Below are 22,049 nucleotides of genomic sequence, written 5' to 3' on the forward strand. Positions count from 1 at the left end.
TTCATGCACAACTGCTGAATGTCACTCTCATTTTCTCCTACAGGTGGTAAAAGAAATTATTTGCATTTGAGTGCTCTCGTCACCCTACTGAGGTGTACCATGAATTCAAAACAGGCAAAAGTAACTTGTGGATAAAACTGAAATAACTGGATCATACCCTTGCTTTCCTAGGTTGGTCATTACTTCAAATATAAAGTAAGTCAGGGACTACTTCTATTATTTCTAGTATAAAATTACATATAAAGGAATTAAAGGACATTAAGGCTGTAAAGTGAGTAAGTCCTAAGCTAGGAAATGTCAGAGGAAAGTAACTAATCTCATCCTGTGTGCGCTGTATTTCAATCTTCAGTTATCAAAGCACTGCAAGGGGATCACAGAACACCACAACAAAGGCCATGATGACCCTAAACCCTCCGGTGAAAAAAGAGAGATATTCTGATGCTTCTTTTTTCCCCATAAGCGACTTAATGATGCATTTTTTTCCATATGATTAGCACTTTGAAATTTGGAAGTATTGAATAGTTAGTTACCTCTTATTTCCTTTTACTCTTCTTTAAATGTGGGGCTCCAGGTCTCATTCTCTACACATCATGTAAAGCTTGCCCTGAATATGTATAGATTTATTTGTCTACTAATAAAATCCCTACTGCTATTCCAAACAATCCCAATATTTTACCATGTTGAAAGTATCACAGAAATTATATTTCATCTACTCAAGGGAGTAAAATTAGAAGTATATTTCACCTATGAGAAAGGAAGGATTAAAGGGACTTGCTTCAAACTACTGAGAGCCCATCAATTTTGTCAATCTGTGATACAGATATTCTAATTTATTCAGAGTAGTTACACTTTTTCCCCCCCTATTTTTAAATCTTAGGAAGTTTATGTAAGCTTTGATATATTCAAAGCACACTTTCCATCAAAGTAAACATCAAGAGAAAGCATTGAGAGCTTCTGCAAATGTACTCCCAGGTATGTATCCAGAAAATAACAAGAAGTTAGGTGATCCTCAGTGAGACCCTGGGTTTTTTAAGAAGACTTGTCCTGCAGTCATCCTGGTGGTAGTAGAGTGACAAATGTAGGAGCGGGATCTGGTTTGTCACCTTGGAATTATGACACTCATCTTTTCTCTTCCTGCAAACTGAAATCAACACTTCAGTACTCTTCTAGCTAGCTTGCTCACCACACATGACTTAACCACTGAGCACAGTATTTCATGCAGTAGTGGCAGAAAAATCATACCCTGAAAAAGGGTAAGGCCTTAATGAAGAACCAGAAAAAGGGTAAGACCTGCCATAAACAGGGTAAGGCCTTAGTGCAGAACTTGTCAGCTGTGAAAACTTCACAGTCACACACTAGTAAGAATACTTAAATGTGGATGAAACTATATATTTTTCTGAAGTCCTGCCATTTGAAAAAATAACGTTTACTACAATTGAATAAATAGTAAGTAAATACAGATCAGCTTTAAACAATAAGGGATTATGAAAAATGCATCCGTCTTTACATTACCAAAACGCCAAATGTTTTTGTAATGGGAGGTTCCAAGGAATCTGATGTGATGATGGTATTGTAATAAATGAATTGGTTTCAGGGTGTTGGTTATTACTGCTTAAATGAGATATAAAAGAGGGGAGTTGAAGGTGGAATAGATGGACATGTTAATTAAGTTGCGAGACTGTACGGGTGTAAAGCTGGAATGTAACCACTGGATGGGATATATCAAGGACCCAATGGGTTTAACAGAAGGAACTTTCTAAGTCCATTGCTTCGTAGGGTACAAGGGATGAGGACGATGCCCTGGACTGTGATTGGAGAACGAGCCAACCAATGAAGTGGACTTGTTTGGAAATGATTGGTGAGGAATGCACGGAGGTATAGGCCAACCAGCGAACAGGAAAGGGACCAATCAGCACGAGGATTAAGAAATGCACCAGTCCGGTGGCACCAAAGACTCTAAAAGCCACCTGAACCGAGGGGTTCACCTGCGGAACTTGGGGTCCAAGCGAGTACCGAGTGGGTCTCACTGTCTTGTTGGTGTATTGTTTTATTCTGGCTTGTCGCGAGGAGCCTGGGCTTATCCTGCGTTCCCGCTCTCAGCAGTTAATAAATAAACGAGTTGACTTTTCCTTTCAAAAGTCTCAGCCTCGTTTACAACAGTATTTTGCTTTTTAAAAAATCTTTATTTATAGAAAATCAATGGTTACTTGGATAATATTGGGAAGGAACAGAATGCCCAGTGCCAGTGGCCAGGTAACGCTTTGTCTCTGCCAGTTCCACTCTTCCTCACAGGCCTCCAGCCTGCAGCCTTAGGGGACCAGTTGGAGCGGGACTGGGGAGAGCGTGGCTGCCGGCAGCCACAGAACACCAAATTTCCCAGCCCCGATTCCTCTGGCCGTCCGTGCCGAATCCCACAGAGAGACAACGCTCTGTAGAGCTCTGCCCAGAGCAGCCCAGGCCGGAGAGAGCCCCGCCGCATCTCCTTCCCCGCCGGCGGCTCATCCTGGCTGTGGGGCACGGGCCTTGTGCCCAGGCGGCGCCGCGCCCCGCAGCCAATGGGAGCCCGCGGCCGGCCGCTGCAGCCAGCCCCCGGCCAATGGGAGCCCGCGGCCGGCCGCTGCAGCCAGCCCCCGGCCAATGGGAGCCCGCGGCCGGCCGCTGCAGCCAGCCCCCGGCCAATGGGAGCCCGTGGCTGGCCGCTGTTGCCAGGTAGAACAGCGACTTCACGTTTCAAGCCCGGACTGGAGGCGGGGTGATCGGCCACGCAGCAGACTATAAAGCCCGCCCACCATGCGCTTCGATTGGCTGCAGCGCCGGAACTGATTTGAGCACGAGCCAATCGGAGGCGGGGAGCGGGGTGGTGGCGCGCGGTTTGAATTGGCGCGGGGTGGGAGTAGCCGGCCGCGCTGGGCGAGCGCGGGGTCGCGCGGCGGCGGCGGCGGCGGCGGCGGCGGCGGCGGCGGTGGTCCCGCACCGCACCATGGAGCGGGATGCGGCCGTGCAGGAGGGGCTGCGGCGGAGCAACGCCCGCTTCATGGCCTCCATGAACAGCATCCTGGAGCGGGTGAGCTCTTGGGCCGGGGTGGCCGCGGGCTCCGGGCGCCGTCCTGAGGCGGGCGGGGAAGCGGGGACTGAAGGCAGTGGTGCCGTCTGTGCTGAGCCGCGCACTCCTGTGCCTTGGCAGGAGGGAGCTAGCAAGAGCCAGCTCCCGGAATACAGCCACAAAACGCACTGCCGGTGTTGGATAAGCGACTTAATCACAAGTGCGCGCTGACTTGATAGTGTCCTTAACCCCGATCCGTTCGCGTTAGACGGGGGCCTTTCAATGAAAGTACAGAAAGTGGGGACTCCCTCCGTGAATCCTCCTCTCCCGAGAGCCATTTTGTGTTGGGAGGTGTGGGAATGGTCCCCCTCCGTGCCCCGACGCATGCGTTTATCCCGGCACGCGGGCTTTCCTTTTCAGATGTTCGGGGCTGCCACCGGCCTAAGGCGGGCTCGAGAAGGTTTTTCTCGTCTAGTGCCACACTGGATATTTTTACATGTCATGAGCTGTTGGTCTTTGGTGAGGGCTGCTTTTAGTTACTACAGAGAAAGTTCGGGTGAAAGTGTAAGAGAGCTGCTTTTGAGAACTCTGGAGCGCTGGTTTGGCACTGGCTGGCTTACGCCTTGAGGTTGAATGGCTTGCACACATGCTTAAAACATACCGATTTCCTCTAGGAGTTAATATTTCCAGATTGATGACTTCTAGCTTTAGCCAATAAAACAACATACTGATAATTTCATGTTTTGGATAAAGCGAAATTGTCCTAAAAACAATACGTAAAATACAATACGTTAAAAACATTGCTTTGATCGTTTATTCTAATATTTAATACTTTTTTTTATTTAGTATAATCATCCGTTTGAAGATGACTTACTTGTTTCCATGGATACCCTCACTTATGATACACCTGACGGTAAGAACTTCTTAAAGCTACAATATTGTATGTTTAGACTTAGTAAAGCATGCGTTGACAGCTATAGAACATTCAAATACAACAGATACTGAATTTTGTTCACTTAGGTATGACACTTCATATGTAGACTTCGGTACAATACCAAGAGCTTATTCCTGTGTGCAGTTTTAGTCTATTGCATGCTCCGTTTTAGACGAGACAAGAATTATTAGCAAAGTTCAGGATAAAAATGCGTAATGTTTGGGTGACTTGTTAGAAGAATCAAAATGGAAAAGACTGAGAGGAAGCAAAGGAATGGAGATTTTAGGAGGAGGTGATATGCATGAATGGGTCATGTATTTTCATCTCCACTTAGTATTCTGAATACTGCTCTGACAAATTTCTGTTATGCCAAATATCAGGGCAGAGTAGGTAGACAGTCTCTAGCTTTTCACTGACTGTTCCCATGTGGTTAGCATAAATCTACACCATGTGGGCCCGTGACAATATTTATCCAGTCTTGCATTGAAATGGTTGATCCATTACAAAGCAGTAATGCTTATGGAAAGCTTATTGAAGAAAAAACCTATTGTTTTAAAATGTATTGCTCAGGGTTTTAGTGGGACTTGTGACTTAGTATCTTGGTGGCTTTTCTGGGAAATGAAATGTTCTGGCAGGTTTTATTATCACCTAAGTGAGGATTATGATACATAAATTGCCATATCAGTTCTTGTAATTTACACATACAGGGGAATTACCAGCTGTGCACCAAAGGTTTTTACAGACTGGCAGGCTTACATTTTATATACATTGTGCATTGGAAGAGGGAGGAAATATTCATACAGTACTGTAATAGACAGCTTTGGATTTATAAAGGTTTGGTTATGCTTTTGGTTTAGTAACTTTGATTCAATATGGAATGAATATGGATCTCACACCTGTAGAGCCTTCATTATGGCTTTAAATAACCTCAGATACCATGTAGTCTGCATTCATTAAATAAAATCTAAAAACTAAAAGTATTTGCCTTTTTTTTCCTCTTGGTAGCACATGGGGATGTAATGCTCTTTGGATTTTAGCTCGGTCTTGTTAGACTCAGCATGTGATTTTTTTTTTTGCCCTGCCTAACTTCTCAATTAATTTGAGTTACCATATTCTCATGGTTTATTTTCCTCTAAATTTTTATTTCAGCAATTGTGGTGGAGACTGTTCAGATTTGATAATGCTTTGTTATTCTGTAATATATTCTTCCTAAATATTTGTTTGTTAGAGTGATATTCAGTATAGATGGTGTTATAAGAAAACCTGTGTTAATAGTGTTACTTTTTGTTATTTCTAGGACCAAAACGATGGGGACAAGTGTCAAAGAAGGATGTTAAAAAATGGAAGAAGAAAATATTTAAGGTATTTGATAATACAGTCACACTATGCAGTTAAAATGTAGCAGTACTTCTTTATATATGTATAGATAAAAAGGATTATAGTCTAATCTTGCTGTGCCATTTAACATTTTCAGAGGTATTAATGAGGTCAGTATCTGCTTTAAAATAGGGTTTTAGGATTGTTTAAGATTTTCAAATGCAATAGACTAAAATAGATGACCATTAATCAGTGGTTAGCACCACTTGTAAACCAGGAGAAAGGTTTTTTTTTTTTTTAATTGCTCTCTGTTGGGAATGTGTATTTCTGGAACTCATCAGAATGTTTTCAGTGAAGTTATTGCATTGAATCAATTTATCTTGGTTCAGGTAATCAGTTCTTCAATTCCACAGGGCTTCCTGGTTTCATCTTTAGTTTCTTTTTTTCTCCCCTGTAAAACAATGCCAAAGTAATTAAAGAATCTTTGTAGTCTTAGCACTCCTTGTGTCAGGTAAAGCCATGGCCTGTATCGTATGCCTGGGCAGTTAACACAGAAGCTGTTCTGAACCCCACAGAATAAGGGGATGAGGAATGAAATTCAGTCTGAGGGAGCAAGAGTGGATTTAATGGAGACCAAAAAAGGCTGTATTTATGATTCCCTTTCCACTCCCGGTAATACCTTGTGCACAGTCTACTAAGCATTGCTTCACGTTTCCCAATTAAATCCATTACGGACTGAAAGAGCAATCCTTTGTCTTAGCCTCTTATGTGGGCTAGGGTATGTTCTTGTAGTGATTTTAGCATCAACAGTATGAGGAAAAAGTGAATGATGAGGTAAGTTTTGCTAGATACTTATGGCTTTTCTGGTCGGGCCTTGGGAAACCTGAGGAAATTGAATGGCTATGTAGCTGTGGGCTATACCAAAGTAAATAAAGGTAATGGTTAAAATAATTTTGCTATTCTAAGATTATTCTTTTTTTTTTTTTTATTGCAGCATAATAGACAAAGTCAAAGGAATAGAGGTAAAGTGTTTAAAAAAACCTCTGCTATAAATTACCTTGTCCAAAGAGTCTTAATGGAAGATATTCGCGTTCATGCTAAACCCTTTAGGATACTCACTGGGTTTTGTGTGAGGAACCATCTAATAAATCAGCAATACTTATGTTCATAAGGATTCAGAAATATAATTTAAAATATTTAAGATTAATAAATACATTATAATTGATGGTGCTATCGTAAGCTGATTAAAATAAGTTCCCCTTATCAATTCAACAAAGGGTTTTTTGTTGTTTTTGTAAGATAATCATGGAATCTTAAAAAGTCCAACCCTGACTTCTGTGCATGGACTGGAGAAATATGAATGTTGTTAGCTTTTTAAAAATTACTAGATATGTAGGCATATTAAAAAATATGTACTAAAAGAATCTCATGAAGTTGCATAATGAGCTATCAAAATTTAGGAGATTTTTCAGTATAATCAGTGAATCAGGCTGCCTCCAGGAAAAAGTAGCATACAGTTACTTCCTCAGAAATCAAGTTCCAGGACAGAAATTGAAACTAGTCTGTACACCAAAGTGTAAATATGATACTACTCAGTGGGGTGTGTAACATTTGAACATTCTTCTGAACAGGAGCTGTATGTTCCAATAAAATATATATTTCTACTGGGATAAATGATGGGGGGGGGGGGGGGGGGGAAATTTCCAGTGTAGTACTGTGAAGGCATGTTGGGCTCTATTCTCTCAAGGTTTTGAAGTGAGGGTTTTTTGGTGTTATTTTATGACATTCATCTGAGAAACTTTTATTTGGAACATCAGAGGACAAAACACTGCCTAGCACCTCTCTTCCTCTACAACACCAAAAAATTTGTCCGTACAGTGGTCAGGTACAGGGTTTGAATCAGCCTAAGAAATTTAAATGTAGGGCTGGGAAATGAGTTTCAGATGGTCCAGACCTTTACCTCTAATTTCTCCGTTGAGCTGATGGGGCCAAGTAGTACAAAAAATTTTGCTATAGTCTGTGGTAAAAGTTGGAAAGAAAGTAAGTTTTTTCGAAGATACGGTATTTGAGGTCTTTTAGGAGAAATATTTTGCTAATTCAATTCAGGATCTGAATGTCTTATAAGTTCTTAAAAAAAAAAAAAAGGAGTTTACTTGGAGTTCTTTAATGCTATGAAGTCTTGATCTATTAATTTTGAATTTAGTGTACTGCCTTACAGATGACATAGAGGAGCAGAAAAATTGGTAATATGCATTTTTTCAGCTTCTAATATAACTTGAGAGAACTTTTTAGTATTTAATTTTATTTTGTTACCCTAGGGAAGAAATATTAAATATTTAACTAAATATTAAAGTTGGGTGAACAGCTTTTCTTATAAAAAAAAATCCTGCATAGATTTGTGTTTTTACATGTATATTTACGTATTCCATACCAAATAGAATCTCATAGATTTTATCCAGCTTAAACCATATCTTGCTCTGAGTTTTTTATTTGAAACACAAAGGCACGTGAGTAAACACTTGAACTGTCTGGTTGTGGCTGCTGTTAGCCTTTAAAAAAAAAACAAAAAAACAAACCAAAAAAACAGCAAGAAACCCCCACAGCTAAAACCCTCAACCAAAAAAATTACTTCTGAGTATGGATTTATTAAAGCTAATGTACAAATTTTACTTATTCATTTACTCTTAAGTGGGCCTAAGTGTTTTCAATCAAGATACATAAAGTTTTGTGCTATTAAGTGTAAACATTAAACCAAATATCTATCAATGAACCCCTCCCCTTGAAATATAAGTAGTGGTGTTTTTTCCAACTCACAGTTCTGAATTTTGCTAGACTTGAGTTATACTATTTGAATAGAATGTCCAGCATCCTCATCGAGTTTTACTGATTAAAAGGGCAATCCTTTGAGTGGTGGCCGTTTTTTTTTTTTATATGTGGCAGCTCTCAATAAGGGAGGACCTGGTATATTAAATTTCAACCTCCAAGAGAAGTGATATTTCTGTCATATTAGCCACTTAAAATGCTTTCTTTCCTTGAGAAATTTTTTTGAAACAAAACATCCTCTGTTAGTGTTTCATAGACCTTGTTCAGTAAGGGATTTCAACTGGACGCTACTGTGTTATTCTAATTTCCTGCGTTCCCAATCCAGATATGTTTGGAAAATGCACCATGCAGCTTCTAAAAAAATATATTCTAAAGGAAGTAGTATTACTGTAGTATTTTGCAAAATAATGACAATAGCCAGACCCTTCTAGTTATATAATATGCTTTATGAATTTTATATGAAAGAGTGGTTTTATAGCCCGCTGGTTGGAAAACTGTGCTTAGAATAATTATCAATGGTCTGTGTCTAAACTTGAGGGAAATATAGGGGATTTTTTTTCAGGATTTGTCCTGTGCACATTATTGGTTTATACTTTATTTAAGTAAATAGTAAAAGAGGGTATACCCTTAATTAACTCTCAGATGATACCAAGTAGGGTTGACCACTGAGAAAGATGTCTGACAAATTTGGGCTAAAACTTAAAAGTAAAATTTGTGTAATTTCATGCAAAGAAGTTCAAAGTAACAGACTTATTTGGGAATAATCAAATGCAGGAAGAGACAATTTTGAAAGCTGGTTGAGCCAGCCAAGGACATCACACTCCGCTGTAAAAATAGCGCGCACTGTGCTAGAAGATTTGCACAGGTGCCTTGAATGTAAAGCACACAAAACAGGTTTTCTGCACTGTTCAACAGTGATACAGCGTGTGCTGTAGTATTTTGGTTTGTATTTCATAGTAGTGTGACTGGGTGGAGTCAGTCAGAAAAAGAAACCAATTACTAAAGCCACTGATAGGACATAAATAGAGAGAAAAACAGAAGAATTTTTTTAAAAAAAGAACAAGAGAAGCTAAAGATTATGAAAGTAATAGAACTTTTTTTTTTTTCTCCTATTCATTCTAAGAAATATCAGAGCAACAGAGCAGTGATTTTGAAGATGAACACTCAACAGTACATCAGGTATGGGCACCACATTGCATCTGCTTTTATGGAGTGTTCCAGGACAGGCTGGATGAGGCTTTGTGCAATCTATTGGAAGGTCTCTTGGCCGTCACAGAGGGGTTCCTACTAGATGATCTTTAGGATCCCTTCCAAGCCCAAACCATTCTATGACAGCCTCTTTAGGAAAATGGATTTATCTAGTCATAAACTAAGAAATTAGTTATGAGCAGGTGGTCCTGTACCATGATATCAGTCATGGATTTCAGCTGAATTATTAAGTTTATTTGAAGGGGAGAGAGAGCAGTTGGATATAGGCTTTTAACCATCAATTGCCTTTTTAGTTAGGCAATATGTGGGTCTAACTTTTTATATTATTTGTAAAATCTGTGTATCTGTAATCAAAAATCTCTTATTTTGAGTCAAAAGCTTCTTTTGACTCAAAATAAGTTTCTGTATAGATTTGTTAATAAAGATGGTGTGATTTGGACAGAATTTGTGGAATGCAACTGTGCTTATTTCACCACCACCCTCCCCCCAAAAAAATTGTAGTGAAAGCAGAAAATTCTACAGACTAATTAATATAGCTTAATCTACCATGTATTAAAATTCCTTGCATGTGTTTTTAAGGAATCTTCTGAGAACTCTGGTGTGGATACATCTGATGCAGGTGGGTCTTTTAATTTACTACTTGGCTACGCTTCTTTTAACTTGTTGAGAAAATTGCAAATAACTTTTCCATCCTTTTCTAATATAGTAAAATTTGTTTCTATGCATATCCGGTATCCTTTCAGAAAGCAAAAGAATAGGAATAGCAAGAGCCTGAGGTGTACTGGTAGTTCTATGAAATCAATATTCATATTCCTCTTTGAAATTTCAGTCCTGATTCCCTGATACCTTGGAAAGTTGATGTGGAATATGTTCAACTATCCTTTCTTAATAAAGAAAGGAAGAGTGAAATAAAAACCTTGGCCAATATGTCAGTATTTTATTAATAGTTAAAATAGACGCATTAAATATTAGGGGAGCAGTAAACAGAGGTTTGCAGTCAGTTGCAACAATTCTTCAGTAGTGTTTGTAAAGGGTTTGGCATTAGTCTTGTGGCTGGTCTGCAAAGTTTTCTGGGGAGGTTTTGACCTTGTATTCCCAAATAATTATTTGATTATATTTCTTAGTGGCAGCAGTCTGTGACTGTTTTTTTTTTTTAAGTATTTAAAACTGGTACTACTTAACATTTTTAATTCTTGAGCAAATAAAAACTTACGCATCTTTTATAAATTAAACTATGTCTAGGTGGTAGCCAGCGGTAGCATTTGCAGTAAAATATGTTTAGCTCAGGTTTAGGTATACTGGTATTGTTAGGTTGTTTATCTCCATAGCTGCCTCTGAGGTAGACAATTAATTCTCTGTTGAGGGAAATGTTTCCTACTATCATTTGAGAGAATAACTTCAAATAACTGAATGATAAAATCATTTCTTCCAATTTAGAAAGCACTACTTTTTTCTCAACCCACTCAATGAAACAGGAAAAAATTTCAAAGGTATTTGTAGCTTGGCTTCTGTAAGTGTCCTTTGTCTTTTTGCACTTGTGGGATAAATGAATGAAGTGCTTCAGACTCTGGTATCTTCATAGCAGCATACAATAATATGATTATCCACTTCTCCTTCTCTTATGAATGGTCTACGAAGAGACTGGAGAGGATTTATAGAAACCTCTGTGAGTCCCAGCTATCTCCAAATACTGCAAGATGTAGAAATTAGATTCTTAAGAGATATGGGATTGGATGCCTCACATAAAAAATTGAGTTCACCCTGCTGTTTGGGATTTGGGGTTTTTTGGCTTTTGGTTGTTTTGGTGGTTTTTTCCAGGGCTTTTTTTTGTTGGTTCAGTTTTGGTATTTTTTAATATATAAAAGGTTATCAATAGGGCATACTAACTTAAGAAAAAATTCTATCTTTAGCTGTTTTACTTTAGTTTTGGCAGGTGTTCTCCATTTTAGTATTCATACAGAATACTTTGCACTTCTTAGTGAAGGCAGTGTTTCTGTCAGGTATTATACACAATTTTTGTGCTGAAAGTATGCAATGCCTGTCTACAGCAGGTAAAAGTAAACTGGAACAGTTCTCACCTGGACCTCCAAGTGTTAGTCTGCCTGTAAGAGGGAAAGTTATTTGTCGCAGTGACCACTGCTGACCACAGCCCAGGCTGGCTCCAGCGGTGTGCGGCAGCAGTGGGGAGCAGCCAGGGGCACAGAGCTTTGAAGCTGCTCCTCTGAAGCCTCTGCTCTACCCTGCATAGCACAGGCTCCAGGCACTGTAGCAGTCAGCAGCCCCCGATGAAGGGAGAGATAAAAAGTAGTGAGGAGGCTTGCTGCGGGAGGTAATCCAACTTTACTGGATGATATCCACAGAGGACAAGCCCAGAGCAGCTGCAGCTCGCGGCAATACCTTGTAAGGGGAGGCACTACAATGGGGATGGCTTAATAGGGGACCTATAGGGATCTTTAGGGGAGGGCTATGGACGGGGATAGACATTCACATAGGCCAATAGCCTCGAGGGGTGGAGGGAAAGGGATCACATGCCCCAATGGGGCGTCGAGGTTTAGGGGATTTCCAAGAGGGGAGGCATCAGAAGGGGCAGGATCTCAGGGGATTGACAAGGACCATATAAGGATAAACAGGGTGGGCTTAGGTGATAGACACTGAACTTTCGGGAATAATGGGAGGCGTTTGGGTGATTGATGGGGAACCGACTAGAATAAGGGGAGGAGAACAGCCGTAGGGAACACCGGGGGAGCGGCTTGGATATGGGACAAACCAACTGGGAATGGAAGTGGGGAAGGTAGGGATGAACCATCAGGGTACAGAGAACATACAAAAATACAGTAAAAATATCACATTACCAGAGTTATTAGGGTTACCCTCTTTGTTCTCACAGGAAGTAGCATGGCAGAGTATATCTGAACAATTACTTGTATCTAGCAGGATACGATCACAGAAAAATGAATTTATTTGGAGAAAGGGATAAATAAGTTATAACTTAGGCAATAATAGTGTTTGGGTGCATCTCCAGTGAAATAGCTTTCTGTATTATATGTCAAATATTTGAGAGAGAAAGGTGGAAGTTCTCTTTTTTTCCTCTCTGTTCTGCCTTTGAGGTGCAAAGGTGTTACTGAATTTCCCTTTTGGCTTTTAAAAACACTTTCAGATTCCCTGGACAAAATATTTTGTTTGTTCCATTGGAATTGAAAAGGAAAGGTAATACAGCTAAAATTTATAGTGTAAAAAACTGTTTTCTAGAATGAAAACTGTAGTCAATAACTTACACAGCATGTGTTTAAAAACATTTTGGTTTTGAATTCAACTATATTTTATTTAATATTTACCTTCAAATTGCAGGTGAAGAAAGTGATATAGTTTCAGTAAGAAGAAAATTTGAAGACATTCACCTCCAGGTAAAAATTTCCTGTGTCTAATATAATGTAGTGGTTTTGTGTTCAATAGAAACTATTAACTATTTAAATAGTTTATACGTGCCTGATGAGTTGATACAGTCAGCAGAAGACTTGGTATAGTCTGCATCTTAATGCACATTTTTAGCAAGTATAGCAAGTGAGGGGTTCAATAAATAATGTCACGAAGACCAATAGAAAGTGATGATATTGTCTTGGTAATATCAGTGGGCCAGAGAAAGCCATACAATGTACTGTGTCAACAGGCAACCCTGAGAAACGCTTTTATAGGTAAGGAAAAACAGTAACCAGACAGATCATAAAGTGAAAATACTTATGAAAAACATGGTCGTTCACCTGAGAGTCTAGCATAAATAGATAACATGATTTAAAGCAAAAGGTAAATGTGAAATAATGGCTGCTATAACAAAAGCAGACTGGAATCTTCTGCTCTCGCTTCCCAGACCTGGACTATGTTTGTCAGGATTACCATGAGTATTTACACTGTTGAAGAAAAATATAACACACTTTGTGTGTGCAGCCATTTTAATCCTGTGTTCTGCTTGCTCAAATACCATTACCAAAAATGTGATTTGCTTTCCTTACTTGTTTAGCATTGTGCTGGTGTCCTCTCTCTGACAACAGCTAATACAATCTGCTTCAGAAAGTGACAGTTTAACTAATGAATTGCCATTTCTTACCAAATTCTCTTAGATTTTACACAGAGGGGCATTGCAGAGTAGACCTGTATGAGTTCTCATGGACTGTTAAGAATACACATAAAGATTTGCAGCTGTAATTGCAGCTTTGTAACCATTTTCCTTTTTTTCTCTTTATTTGGGTGTTTGTTTGTTTTTATCAGTGAATCTTCAAGGCAATGTGTGGTTTTCCCTGAACAAACTAGTAATTATTTCTTTTTATGTATCTTCACATATAGCTTCTTCTTGGGATTTGTGGCTTTTTTGGGGGTTTTGGGGGATTTTTTTTTTTTTGCATAAAATGTATACATTAAAAATAAGTTTATGCTGGTTGCATATCCTCATCTGAAAAATACTAGTTTGCAATAAATCTGAATAATAAGTTTGGGGTTGTCTGTGCCAATAATTTCTATGTCTTTTAATAATTTTATTTTCCTGTAAGAATCTGGATGTAGATGATGGACAAGTCCAAAAGAAAGAGATAGTTCAAGTGGATCTGATAGTACAAGGTGATGAGAGAAACATTCCCAAATGGATAACGGTAACATATGTCTTCTATTTTAAGTTTTTAGCTAGTTAGAGTAAAACAAGAACTCTTTAACTGGGTAGCACGATGAATTCTAACACAACTTCTCTGTGGTTCTCCCATTGTTCTTCTGCTTCATGTCTGTAAAATATTATAGTATTTGGGGTTTTGCCAGCAATGGTATGTAAGAAACAGAGAAAATTATTTACAAATTTATTTTCACTTTTTTTTTTTTTTTACTTTTATACTTTGTTCTTTGAATCCTGATGTGCAAGTTGATCTTTGATCTATAAGTTTTCCAACAAGTCTAAATCTGAGCTTTGTAAAGAAAAAAAACAATTAGCTTTGTTTTGATTTGGGGGCTGAGGAAGATCAGAGGTGAAGTGTTACGATACATGGTACAGCTTCTGTTTTCTGCTGGACCTGCCAGAGATGTCTAGATTATCCAGGTGTGTGTGTGTATATATATCCATGTCTAAATTCTTATATTTGGAAAAGGAATTAATACATGATACATAATGTATAAGTTGAAAAAATGATTAATAGCTTTCCAAGATTAAACTAATAACTCCTAAAACTTCTTACTGAAGTCTTAGACTAGATGTTTTCCACTTTGTCTGAACTTGGCTGAGCCCCTAAAGACCATAACTATACACGACCTAGAATAGCAAGAGGAGGGGGAGTCACAAGTAAGGTTTTGATGTTATCTTTAATGTGCAAAAAGCTCAGAATATTAGGTTGCTTTTTCCTTTATTTGTTTTTCAGGTAACATCTCCAGGTTTGTTGAAAAGTCAGCATTTAACTTCACCACTGCAAGAACTGATTGGTACAATTAAGTCTTTTGTCTGTTGGTCAAATATATTAGTTACAAAATGTGGTTTTATTAACATTTATTAGAAAAAATATTTAATTTTTTGTAAACACAAAGGCATTGTTTATCCATCTGAAAAGTTCAATAGGCTGGATTTTAAAGGGAAGTTAGACATGATTTTCTTATGGCAAAATGTATTTGAAAAACAGAAAATAAATTACTTGTGTACATAAATCCAGCTTTTCTGATGTAACCTCAGGAAAAAATATGCCTAGTTAGAAAATTTCAGCAGCATTTAGCTCACTGAAAGCAGTGGGTTTTAGTTCTACTTATTTTAAATTCAAGGCATGTAATACAGTGGCTTTGAGTCTGCTGGTAACTGGTAGTCAAAGTGGTACTTTACTAGCAAACTTTCTTCAGAAGCTTTCTGGACTTGATGCAAACCTAAGAGTTTTGGTGTAATTATTTTAACCTTAACAGCTACACAAAGCGTTATTTTCCTCATGGTTTATGAAAGCAAAAGCTGCACTCGCACTAGCTGAACACAAAGCTTTAAAGGAACACAGGAAAAAAGTAACCAAATGTTTTGGATAAGGCTGTTACTTCTGACCAGAAGTCAGAAGGGGCAAAGAAGTCTTCCTCTGCAATGAATATCTGTATATTATGCTACTTCAAATAGTGGGTTTTTTTCCAATATATTTAATTTCTGTCCTCTATAATCTGTGAATTCCATATGGTTATGGAAGTGTATTAATTTTTTCCCTAACTGATTGCATGTTAATCATCTATTTAGCCTGGCACTAAAGCTTAGTGAAATATGCTATTACAATAAGACTATCTGTATCACATGCAATTGTTTTTAAGTCATACAGTGTATTACTGGAAGTGCCTTAATAGGTTTGGATTTTTTTCTGTCTTCTGTTTTTGTTTTTTGACTCAATTGTTGGGGTTTTTGGTTTGTTTGGTTTTTTGTTTTTTTTTTTTTTGAATAGATGATCGAGCTGTTGTTCGCAGAAAGAAACTAAAGTTGTCAGGTGAATGTTCTTCATCCAAGTATCTACAGTTACAACATTCTGATGTTCCCATTTCATCAAATACAATAACCACACCCAGGCATCAACCTTGTTCAGAACTGAGCAAAACTTTGAGTGATAGTATCCATGGAGATTACCAATCTGCAGATGAGGAATGCTCCTGGAGCAATACAACTCTTGCAGACTTGTATCCAGGAATGGTAGAGGTATTTACAAGGCTCATGGCCAAGCGGTCTCAGAGAAAAGCGTTAAAATACATGTTTGGACACTTAAGGTCCAAGAGGCATTCTAGACGACCAAAGCTCAATGTCACTGTGGACAATATCAGGAGGTTAGGAGCCTGTAAACTGAAGAAACCATTTCACAGCATATGTAGCTGCGGAAGTGAAGACGAGCAGAATCCAACTTTTGGAAATGAGAGCGGAGAATTTTGTTATGACAATTGCCTCATTAGTAATTCATCTGGTCTGGCACCTTATCCTGATACAAATGCAATCAAAATGGACTACTGTGACTCAAGTCTGGAACAACATTTGGCATCTGGAAAGGGCCAAATAGTCTCCAAAGACAACACTGCTTTTCCTGATGTTATGGCTAGAATGGGAGAAACATTTCTAGTTGAAGATGAATTACCGACTACTGCCTCACCAAAGAATTTAGAGTACACAGAAAGTGAAAAAATGGCTTGCAAACATTTCTCAGAATACAGTATTATAACATCACCTGCCAGTTCAGATTCAAGAGCACTTCATCTTGTAAAAGAGAGTAAGACTCAGAAAAGTGACGTTTCTTGTGTTGATACCTCAGAGTTGTGTTCATCTGCTTGCAGTTCCCATGGCAATAGTAACAATTCTGTACCTATCACAAACTATTCTCTTGCAAGATCATCAAATACTGTGCTCACATATCCTGAAAAAATAATTTCTGAAAGACAAACTACTTTCCAGCACAAACACTCATTTTCCTCACGCTTTATGAATCAGAGTCCTTCAAAGATGCCCCATAAATATGAAGATGCATTTGAGGAACTCTACTACAAAGTGTGTTCTGAAGAATTCCAAAAGTCTTTGACATTGACAAGACCTCTTTTAAACTCACAGGACCTTGAAGAGAAAGGAAGGTTAGTGAAGAGTAATTTAAGTGATTTTGTGAGGTCCACTAAACAGTGTAATACAGAATTTGACAGGATCTATGAGCAGCTGGGTAGGGAGTCTGTTCCAAAATTTCCTGGGTTTCAGAGAGCTTCAAATTTAAGGAAATATGAAGAAATACAGATGCCTGAAACTGTAAATGCTCTTGTTAACTCTCCTGTTCGAACTTATTCTGCAATTTCCAGAATTAAAAGAGCAGGAAATTTTCAAAACTCTCTTCCTTGTTCACCAACAAAGCGGCTGAAACTTATACCAGAACATTATTTTTCTTCAAGGAAATGTCAAGATTTTTCCCACAGAAAAATGGTTAATCTTCAGACAGCTGGCATGGATTTTTTGAGCACATACAACTGCAGCAACCCCAGCTTTTTTGCAGGTCACAGCTGTCATTGTCAGGTATTTAAGGACCTTGTGGAAAAAAATTGTACACTTTAGATATTTGGAGAAGGGCTTAAAAATGGACTAGAGCTGTTTGAACTAGTGATAGCATGCTTCTGGTGCTCTTTGGTCAGTAGGGAGGTTTTACAGCTCTGGGGGCTTGGGGATATTTATTTGATAAAATACAAGTTGTATCAGGTCTCCTGGATCATGTGAGGAGCTCTCTATATTTAATGACTTTGAAATGGTTCTAAATTAAAGATTTGATTTCATTTTAATAGACAATGTCACTGGTTAAAATGGTCTCAAATAGTGACTCAGTTATGGTGTTGTCCTGAAATGATGACATTAATTTTATGGATGGGCAAGATGAAGCAAACAAATTAAGTTTTTCTGGGTTTCACTGGAATCATTAGACTTGTTGGTTTAAACAGACACTTATTTTCACATTCAGTTAATTCTTCTGAGGCAAGCTGTGAAATAGCATGGTTTTTTTCATCAATGTTATATGTCAATGCTTTATCTTCAGGACTCTGGATTTCATGATTCTTCAGATAAAGGTTTTCTTGGTATTCCTGGCACTTCCCTGCAAGGTTAGTTTCAGACACTTCATTAATTTGCATGAGAATATTTTCTTAAAGAAATTTGTCCAATGAAGTATATCCAATGTTTAAAGAGGCTAATACTTTAACATTCTGTAATGTTCATGCTACTCAACATTATTCTTGTCCTTTTCATACTACTGTTTCTCATTTCTCATCACCAGAATCTGGGAGTGCAGGTGCACACTCTGGTTGGCCTGGGGCAATGGAGAATTGCAGCTCTCCCAGAAATATGAGGAAGTGTCACAAAAGGTAATAATAGCTTCTTGAAAAAAGAGATTTCAAAATGAATTCCTACTCCTCTACGCCTGTATTAAAGATATGGAGGTGACGTGTACTTGTAGAGTGAAAATGAGGATGGGAGAGCCCAAGCTAATCACACCTGCAGGCTCAAACACTTAGAGACAAGTGTCTGTGCTCAAAACTAGCCACATTCCTGAAAGGAGAGCTGCTGAGCAGAAGACAGTAAAATGACCTAGCTGAATAGCTACTGTAGTCCTGATTTGGTGTTCATTATAGAGGCATTTATTCTTTTATATATGTTGTAGAATTGTTTGACTGTGGCTGTGTGTTTCAGCTGACAAGTCCTCTCAGATCTGCAGAGTGTGGAGAGTGCAGTATACTGTCATTTAAAAGGACTTTCAAAAGTTAGCTCCTGTGCAGCTGGGCATCATTACCTGCATTTTGGCTCTGTGTAAACAAGCAGTGGCTCTGCTTGGAAGATATCAGAGATCCTCTCCTCCTGCTGTTATCACTACTGGCAGTGTATTTAGATCTCTGGAAGCAAGACACTCTTTCCGGTTCCCTGAATACTGCCCTACTATGTCTGTTTTTCTTAGGAAATACGTAACTTTTAAAGGATTATCAGGTTTCAGATCTCTTGGATTTTTAATTACAAACATTTAATATTCAACAGGATTTAAAAAGCATTAAAACCTCTCTAAACAAGTCCTAATTTTATTTACCAAAACATTTTTGACTCACTTTTTTGCCATAAAGTCAAGTTTGTCACCACAAGTTATGCTGGCTTCCCAAACTCGGTCAAGAAATACATCCAGTATGCTTGAGATTATCACACAGCTGATATAAACATTTTCTGACAGTGTTTGAATTAGAACTTCAAAGGAAGGCTGAAAGCATTTTTATACTACTTGTGTGGAGAATTTAACCAGAAAAGAGGCTTAATGATGTAAAGAAAAAAGTTTCAGTTTAAGCAAAGATGGAGTTGAAATTTAGAGGCTTGTATTACAAATACATACAATATTGATAAAGGTTATATTTGGATTATTTTTGACATAATTGGAGGATTGGAGACAAGCTGATGAGTATGCTAGGGCATTTCTTTGATGTTGAGTATGCCTACTTAGCTGAGCAAAGTTCTGCTCAGTTCTTGGATTACCTTTTGTTTTTCCTCAATATCCTGGCTTCCCATACGAAGTAGCCATTCCTATAAGATGAGTTACTGTTCTAAAGGAAAAGGTTTTTCTTTCTTTAATGCATATAAGTAGAGAAATCAAGATTTCAGCGTTTTCTTCCAAGTCATCTGGAATAAGATCTATTTCTTTGTTCTTTAATTACACAGAGACATGTTTGCTGATTTGTAGCCAAAATGGACTGTCAGCTGGAAAGCTTCCTTAGGCCTGTGGTGTGATATTTTTAGCTTTCTTTGGTTCCCAGCAGTGAAGCTCTTCAACAGCTTCAGATCCCTCAGAATTTTTATGCCTAAGCCATGTGGCAAAATGCTGTATGTTGTTATGAATGGTTGTGAAAAGAAAAAGAATATTGTCTTTCTGTCTGAACCAGATTGCCTTTATCTAGAAGATGATTATGAAAGAGATTTCTGAAAAGGAAATGTTCATAACTAGTGAACTTTTCTTCAGCTCTGTGTGAATGCTGTCCTACAGCTTTACTGCTATACTTAATTGTCAGATGTAAACCAAATTAGTTCAAAATATATGAGAGAAAATTTATGCAATTTCTTAAGTAATATGCAAGTAAATAATTGTGTTCTCACTTGTGTCTTTAACTTTTAGCTATTTGTGAATACATGCAAAGATTGCATCTCAAAGTTTGATAGATAAACACAGATTGATGTAGTAGCACTACTGAGACACTAAAATGACATAGTATGAGAAGCTTCCTCTCCATCTGAAAGCACATAGGGAGGCAGACAGTGAGCCCTGCTGCTGTTCACAATCAAGATGTTGAGATATCTTGCTTTGACAATTTGTTTCAATTCCATTCTGTTCATTGGAGTTTCAGCAAATAATAGTATTTTTGTGTAATTTGCTTCATCATCTAAACAGGGGTTTGGGGCTTTTTTCCTTAGGGTATACAGAAAACTAAGCTACACTGATGGGAAAGACCAATTGTAGGAATCCCTTGGATGACTCCCTGGTTAAAGCTCACCAAGAAGCATTCATGGACTGCTACAGATAAAACAGTTTTACACGGGTTGGGTTTTATTCAGTGTTGTTTCTTCTTCCAAGATCAAGGATTTATAGTTATATGTAGGAAATACACAACTAGTTCTGGTTTATACTTTCTTGTAATAGAAATGTTTGGGAAAGGGTTCGTCCCTTTTGACAGGGCACTTCTTACTCGATTTATGGCTAAGTTGGAGTTACATATTTGACAGTGTTTATAATAACAGAAGGTGATCTGTATTCTTTTGATTTGCTAATAAGCTTTGATTCCTAAAGTATTAATAATAAGGAACAAGCTCATTTACCTAAATTGCTGTATTCATGCTTTCTGGATGTATCAATTCAGACCCAAATTCACTGTTGTATGCTGTGACTTATGTCTGCTATGCAATGTTAATGTTAAAATTTTCTAAGTAGATCACCAAAGTTGATTGTTCAATAAAATCTTGTACTTTTTAGTGGATTTGATAGTTATATTCTGTGTTTTGACAAAGTTCTACCTGACACAATATATATTCTAAATAAAAAACTGTTCTGAACAAATACCTACTTCCAACATTTTTATTTCACGTATGTGAATTCTCAGGAGGAGTTTGTGTACCTACATGAGCAAATCCAGGAGAATGAGGTGTGAGTGTCCCACAGGTTTTCACTGCTGTGGCCTTCCTTGGCAAGGAGATTGTGTTAGTGGTGAGCGTCAGATCAAGTACTTGCTGTTTTATCAGCATTGCCCCTTGTCAGCTTTCTGAGCTTCAGAAAAGGAAGAAACTGGTTTTCTTTGGCTTTACTTTATTTCTGGATGCACAGGAGGGTTTTATGTTATTTTAGCTCTTAAAATCAAAATCTTGTTGTCTTAAGTATTGCTCTTGAATAGGACAAGGAGCCAGCTCCATTAAGGTTTTCTCTGCAATAAGAACTTCTGCACACACATTCCATTCTTCATAATTTGGATATTATATTTCTTTCAATGACAGCAGCAAAAGATTGTCTTCTAGAAATGGTATTGGGGCTCATTTTTCTTCCTTTTTCAAACATGGATGCACTGTAGAGAATATGTTTTATGAAGTATTTTCCTCTTGGATTTGTTGAGGTAATTACTTCCCAATATTTCTTGATACACCAGTACTGAGAGATTGCATAATTCATTGTTTTCTGTTCCAAAGTAACTTAGAAGTCAACTGCAGTTGGGTTTTGGACCTGTTTTGAATCTACATATGACTTCTACACAGCAACTTTAATGCAGCTCACACAGGAAGGTAAATTTGTTTATACAACATAGCAAAATTGTCTCCATGAAAATTACTTCAGAATAATTTCAAGCAGTCATTCTTGGAAAACCTTGAAGTGTTGGAAGATAAGATCATGCCTGTGCCATGTTTTGAGTGCCAGCAGTAGCAAAAAAGGGAGAGTTGATCTTCCTACACCATGTGAGTCAGCAGACTCTTAAAAGTATGGTATAAGCAAAAGTCTGTGTTGTTTTTCCTAACACCACTGTTAAGCCAGGTACATCTGCAGTGATTATCAAATGCTATAATTACTGCTGGAATATATCTGTGTCAGGTTACAAAGGTGTCATGTTGGTACCCGATCTCTCTTGTGTTTTGAGTTCCATCCTTCCCTTCCAAGCAGTTTTGCTTTTTCCACCATATTTCTTCTTGTTTATTCATTCTTTACTGTTCCATTGAAATGATACTTG

The 22,049-nt window shown here is 38.1% G+C and overlaps 1 protein-coding gene across 5 annotated transcripts; it reads left to right on the forward strand.

Moving 5' to 3' along the window:
- Positions 1-2,214: 2,214 nt before the first annotated feature.
- Positions 2,215-20,397, forward strand: HJURP (Holliday junction recognition protein). Of its 5 annotated transcripts, XM_032098323.1 has the most exons (14): positions 3,413-3,562; positions 3,890-3,956; positions 5,275-5,339; positions 6,289-6,316; positions 9,241-9,296; positions 9,906-9,945; positions 12,675-12,730; positions 13,868-13,966; positions 14,717-14,777; positions 15,755-16,916; positions 17,223-17,343; positions 17,855-17,918; positions 18,092-18,179; positions 20,257-20,397. In XM_032098323.1, the coding sequence occupies exons 1-14, from the start codon at positions 3,428-3,430 to the stop codon at positions 20,300-20,302; spliced, it is 2,088 nt and encodes a 695-aa protein (XP_031954214.1). In that variant the 5' UTR covers positions 3,413-3,427; the 3' UTR covers positions 20,303-20,397. The 5 variants fall into 5 exon arrangements, with proteins under 5 accessions (XP_031954213.1, XP_031954212.1, XP_031954214.1 ...); XM_032098322.1 differs by lacking the exon at positions 3,413-3,562 and adding an exon at positions 2,215-2,253 and having other exon boundaries at positions 15,755-17,343; XM_032098321.1 differs by lacking the exon at positions 3,413-3,562 and adding an exon at positions 2,902-3,064 and having other exon boundaries at positions 15,755-17,343.
- The last annotated feature ends 1,652 nt before the right edge of the window (positions 20,398-22,049 follow it).

This window comes from Corvus moneduloides, chromosome 2 (assembly GCF_009650955.1).
Source record: "Corvus moneduloides isolate bCorMon1 chromosome 2, bCorMon1.pri, whole genome shotgun sequence".
Lineage (NCBI taxonomy): Eukaryota > Metazoa > Chordata > Aves > Passeriformes > Corvidae > Corvus > Corvus moneduloides.

What these genes read in the sequence shown, in the direction of transcription:
- HJURP (XM_032098319.1), top strand. Translation starts at nt 3,428, where the DNA reads ATGCGTTTATCCCGGCACGCGGGCTTTCCTTTTCAGATGTTCGGGGCT. An exon ending in CACTTATGATACACCTGACG is followed by an intron (nt 3,957 to 5,274) that starts GTAAGAACTTCT and finishes TGTTATTTCTAG; the next exon opens with GACCAAAACGATGGGGACAA. An exon ending in GGAAGAAGAAAATATTTAAG is followed by an intron (nt 5,340 to 6,288) that starts GTATTTGATAAT and finishes TTTTTATTGCAG; the next exon opens with CATAATAGACAAAGTCAAAG.